This window comes from Sphaeroforma arctica (genome assembly GCF_001186125.1).
Source record: "Sphaeroforma arctica JP610 unplaced genomic scaffold supercont1.923, whole genome shotgun sequence".
NCBI lineage: Eukaryota > Ichthyosporea > Ichthyophonida > Sphaeroforma > Sphaeroforma arctica.
This window is the reverse complement of record NW_014039635.1, coordinates 22,189-27,748: the sequence shown is the minus strand read 5'-3', so window position 1 is coordinate 27,748 and position 5,560 is coordinate 22,189. Positions and strand designations below refer to the sequence as shown.

General features: G+C 42.1%; 1 protein-coding gene across 1 annotated transcript in view; it reads left to right on the top strand.

Annotated features, from left to right (window-relative positions):
- Positions 1–2,706: 2,706 nt before the first annotated feature.
- The window catches only part of SARC_09273 (AGC/PKC/PKCH protein kinase), a gene marked incomplete at both ends in the record, with an annotated part of 4,781 nt that continues 1,927 nt past the window's right edge, over positions 2,707–5,560 (top strand). Inside the window, 5 exons of the mRNA XM_014296722.1 lie at positions 2,707–3,036; positions 3,970–4,044; positions 4,379–4,533; positions 4,748–4,852; positions 5,315–5,456. Of these exons, the coding sequence (XP_014152197.1) occupies positions 2,707–3,036; positions 3,970–4,044; positions 4,379–4,533; positions 4,748–4,852; positions 5,315–5,456 (807 nt within the window). The remainder of the gene's footprint in view (positions 3,037–3,969; positions 4,045–4,378; positions 4,534–4,747; positions 4,853–5,314; positions 5,457–5,560) is intronic.

Genomic DNA, 5,560 nt, shown 5'->3' with positions numbered 1-5,560 from the left:
TATGTATGTATGTATGTATAGGTGGAGTCGCTGGTTGCCCGGTCTATGTACCTTGTGCATAGCAATAATAACTCTTCGAATCGTCGGTCGGTTGTTCAAGTTATAAGTAGGATCAATACATGAGGCCGCGCGATTGTTGAATGATTAATTTTCCTTTGGATATAGCATTTTATGTTACAACCTAAGATTTTGGACCATGCCTGGAATCTGCTGCATTTTTAGGCTTATTTTCTGACTTGCACATAATAAACGTGTACAATTCTCCGGTATTTGCTCTCGTGACGCAGCACATACTAGACGGTTATCTAATTGTCTTCTACCGCTTACCCATCTACTTACCAACCCACACTTACTCGCTTAACTGTTCTGCTCACGAATAGGAAGTCAAGAACACCGGTCATCACAAACTGGGAGGGGAGCGCAGAGGTGCTGTTCGTAAAGGAAAGATCCACACTATCAATGATCACGAGTAAGTTGTTTTCGGCTATTACATAGACATAGATACTGCTTGCATATACTGACAGATGCTGTTTGCATATATAGACATAGACACTGGCACTGTATGTATATGTATATTTATACAATTATTCTGTTCGCATATATAGGTATATATAGTGTTTGTACATATAGACAGACTATGTTTGCATATGTAAGCATAGACAGTGTGCACTTATAGTCACGCATATATAAACATAGATAATGTTTGTATGCATAGGCATAGATACTGTTTGTATATACAGACTTAATATGCATGCCTATATATGCTATCATTCTGTTTGCATGCGTTTTCCAGTGTTTTCTGGACACTATTTGCGTATAGAGAAAATAGGCTTCGACTGAGCAAAGTTGTCTTGTAGCTGTGGGGTCTGTTGAAACTATTGCAAGCTTGATCAATCCCACTTCCATCAGTATGTATTCTCCGTTTCAATTTCTGTCCGTCCTGTCCGGGAAACGTGCCAATGGAAAATGTGCATTAGGATTTCAGGGTAACATTTTGTATATGATTGTTGATACGGAGATCGTTTTGACGACTGGGGATAGCTAAACAACATATACGTACGAGTATGTCACGCAAGTACGCTATTTTGAGCTTCAATGAACTACTTGAAACATTGACATTCCCTGTATTCTTGCTTTCTCACACGCAGATTCAAGGCTGTGCGTTTCAATCAGTTCACTTTCTGCGGCCACTGCAATGACTTCATCTGGGGTCTTGTGGGGAAGCAGGTACTTACCCAAAACCAACGTGAATGCTACAGTTTGTGTGTGAAGCCCCTTTGGTTCTACTGCAAATATCGGCAAGATGACTCTAATTTTGCGTGGAGTCCTTCCGAATTTAGTCCGAAAGTCATTACGATTGCTTCACTTTGCTTGAGCACCTTACAATCTCAATGATTCTCTCTGAACTGATGGTGCCATCTTCATCCACAACACCCATTGTGCGACTTCGGCAGGGATACCTCTGTCAACTGTGTAATATGGCGGTCCACAAACGCTGTCACGACCATGTGGTATTCGCATGCACCAAGACAGTCTCGGAGCAGGTATGTCAACCACGCATTCTCGTGCCTATTATGTAGTTGCATACGTAAATTTGAAAACATGCGCACTCTTCGTAATCGAACGAGCTTGGCTATGATATTGAATAATATGTGAATTACACACGTATAGACTAAGCGTACATACCTGTATTTCCGACTGTACTATACCGTACAATAAACGACAGAAGAATTTGCGAGAGCATCTAAAAACTAGTACTGAACCGCGTGTTTAGATAAGTAAAATCTATGTACAGATGCATATACTACATCACGTGCATGATTCGCCAGTCTATATGTATCGTATCTGTACATACCATTAAAACCGTACTTATATCCGGGCATAGCAATCAGGATTCTTGTATTTGCGTCTAACTGAGCAATCAGAGTTCTTGTATCATGCGTCTAACCGAAAAGTTGATTTAGAATCTGCAAGGAGAGCCAAAATATTTTTTCCTGTCTATGGGAGAGTCACTTTTACGCATGGTTAATCGGAAGAATACATACGCTCATTTTTGACACCAAGTACAAAGCTAACGTGTTTGGTCCGAGTAATACATGTCACGTCGGTTGGAAAATGTGCGTTAGCAAAATTCTGCGCAAATGTTTACTCATGCATTCAATTGGAATCAGGATTTGGGCAATGTGCCCCACGAATTCAAAGCCAAGACGTACTCGTCTCCCACCTTCTGCGAGCACTGTGGATCTCTCCTATGGGGTGCTATCAAGCAGGTGCGTCTGAGTATGAGCAGCCGAAGTTCGGGTGCATGCGTATCCTCGGTTGTAATCGCACATAGTTCCTCTGCAAATTTCTGTTCGTCTTCGTAAGCATGTGCGTGTATATGGCTATGCATTAGCATAAGCGGTATTTAGGTGCATCTTTGTTCATATCGCCCAACTCAGGGGCGGGTATATCACCTTGATACTGCGTTTTGGTGCGTACGGGCCGGTTTGGGCGACAGCTGGGTACAACTACATACTATATAAGTATCAGTCGGTGCAATTGTTCACCTAAACAACCTTCATCAAGGTGCCCCTTCTGTGTTTTATCTTCTTGCTCTTAACCTGTAGTGCCCAAGTCGTCGGATGCATCTTGATCTCCGATTTGGATGGATATAATCTCAAATATATATATATGTACCCCTATACCCAATTTCTATCAATATAGGGTATGCAATGCACCCATCCCAACTGTAAGATGAACGTGCACAAGAAGTGTTGCAAGAAGGTGCCCCCTCTGTGCGGTATCTTCCAGCCCGGCAGTCAAGTGGATAAGCTTGCCGAGGCGATGGCTAAGGCGAACAACGAGAGCAACTCTCTGATTACCAGTGTGACAGATAACGTCAATCTCCGCGATTTCAACCTGCTGTCTGTGCTGGGACGTGGTTCGTTCGGAAAGGTCATGTTGGCCGAGCGCAAGACCACCAAGAAGGTCTATGCGCTCAAGATGATCAAGAAGTCGGACGTGGTCGAGCACGATGACTACGAATGCGCTAAGGTACGCTACCTCTGTATTTATATCTATTTGGGTGATTTTTTTAACGTTAATGATTATATATATTTCAAGTATGTATACATAAAATTCCGAGTCAAGGTTTGTACGTCGCTTTTGGACCGCTTAATTTTCACCCCGATGGTCGTTCCAAAGTCTATATGTACATGAAATTTCTGTTCTATTCATGTCTTTAGTTATGTAGGCAGCGCATGTTCACTGTCGTCATTTCAAATCATACAATGATCACCTTGCTTCAATTCAACTTTCACGTTTCAGACTGTTTACTCATTCTCGTCGAGTTTTCCTGTCTTCCTAGACGTTAATCACCTCGTAGCAGAGGCCTGCCCACATTACAGAGCTTCGAGTATCGCACAACATATATATATATATATATATATATATATATATATCCACAACCCAAGCACTCCGTTATAGTAAGAATACCTTTTGTCACCGTTGTCTTCGTGAAAGCTTGCAAAACAATCCCTCTCCGCCGCAGTGGACTCTCGCTGTACACGCAGTGGGTATCACGTAAGCGTAAGCGTAGCGCACAGTAGCGGAATTCTATCTCAATGCGGCCTTCCTCATTGGTCGTACCGTCTCTATTTCCGCCACGAGTGATGAAAGTTATTGATTTTAAATAATAATTATTGGGTATGCTAAAAGTATCACGTACAAGAGGGCGTATGCTTTGATCAGAGACGAAGTGTTCAAAAAGAATGGCTATACCACAGAGCGAGACGAACATGACTGCCAATTCACCGAACAGTACACCGAAGCCCGCAAGCAGTATTTATATCCATCACGTACTGAACGCGTATCCTTACCTATTATGCACTTAACCTACTATGCACTTAGCCTAACGTACTATACACTTTAAGCTTACCTACTATACACTTAAGCTTACCTTACCTACTATACTTACCTACCGCACAGGTGGAGAAGAATGTGCTGAGTGTCTCCAACGGCTGTCCATTCTTGGCGCACTGCTACTCCACTTTCCAATCTGAGGTAATATTTCATTGGTCAACCAATAATTAGACAGCTAGCACACCAACTCTGTACTCGGTCCCGTTGGATGACTTCACATCTCGGGTACACGAATGAATTTTCAATTCGGTTTTGTGTATAAAACACACTGTTTTGATAGATACTTGCTTCACCTTCTATATGGACGTGTTGGGTTTGTCTTGAGCTCTGGTGCCAATGAAATATATATATACATAGTGCTTTGTTAGATTAGTGCCAATTTCTCGCGTGAAGTCTATTACTTGAGGACTGCTAATCTCTACCAGTATTGAGTCTCAGTTCTCTCTGTACTGTTACCCCTTTGGTGTTTACGCAGGACCGTCTATTTTTCGTGATGGAGTACCTCAATGGTGGAGATCTCATGTTCCACGTGATCCGCGACGGCGCTTTCCCCGAAGTTCGGGCTCGTTTCTACATGGCCGAGATCGTGCTCGCCTTAGACTACTTGCACAACATCGGTGTAATCTACCGGTATGCCTTCATCGCCCATGAATAACAACTCTGTCAGGTGTCACGCTGTGTAGGTAGCTTGTCGTATATTGTGTATTTGGTGTTCGACACACGGACAAGCCCGAAGATATATTGTCAGGGTGAAATCCGCACATTATACTGCCGTCTGTGTCGCACATCGCTTTCTAAACTAGCGTATTCTGTTTCCCCAAAAAAAAAATCATAAACAACCCAGAGATCTGAAGCTGGACAATGTGCTGTTGCACTCATCTGGCCATGTCAAACTGGCTGATTTTGGAATGTGCAAGGAGGGTATCACCCCTGAGAACCCTTTCACCAGGTAAGGTTTTATTTGAATCGACCAAAGTATATGAATGTTGGATCCTATCTCGAAGACTGCTTGGTGATGCTTGTACAGTGTATTCTGTTTGGAAATTCATGATTGTTTACTCGTGAATAGTATAATGGGAGTTGTTTGAATTATATTTTTGTTGATCTATCTTTAAGAATGTACGTCAACACTGTTTCTAGTATAGCTCTTGTCGGTGACTATCGCGGTCTTGATTGCTGTGCTCGTAGGCGTGGATGTATTTATCATATCGATTAAGTGTCGGGAATTTTCCGCCTAAATCTCTATACTCCTAAACGCATAAACTCTGAAACCCCTAAACGGCATAAACCCTGAAACCTCTAAACGCATAAACTCTTAAATCCCTAATCCCTGACTTTTTAAAACCTCGACTGTCCTACAATAAGATACAAACTTGGTTTTCCAACACCCTTTTCCCTCCAAATCATACAGTACCTTCTGTGGCACCCCGGATTACATTGCACCAGAGATTCTCAAGTACGAGCCTTATGGCATCTCAGTCGACTGGTGGTCTCTGGGTATCCTGTGCTTCGAAATGTTGACGGCCAGTCAAACTTTCCAGGCATGTACGCGTGTAGGTTGGTATATATATATACTAGTAATAGTATATAGTATACTATAGTATAGTATGTATAGTATATACTAGATTATATATTATAATACTATAATATATGTATA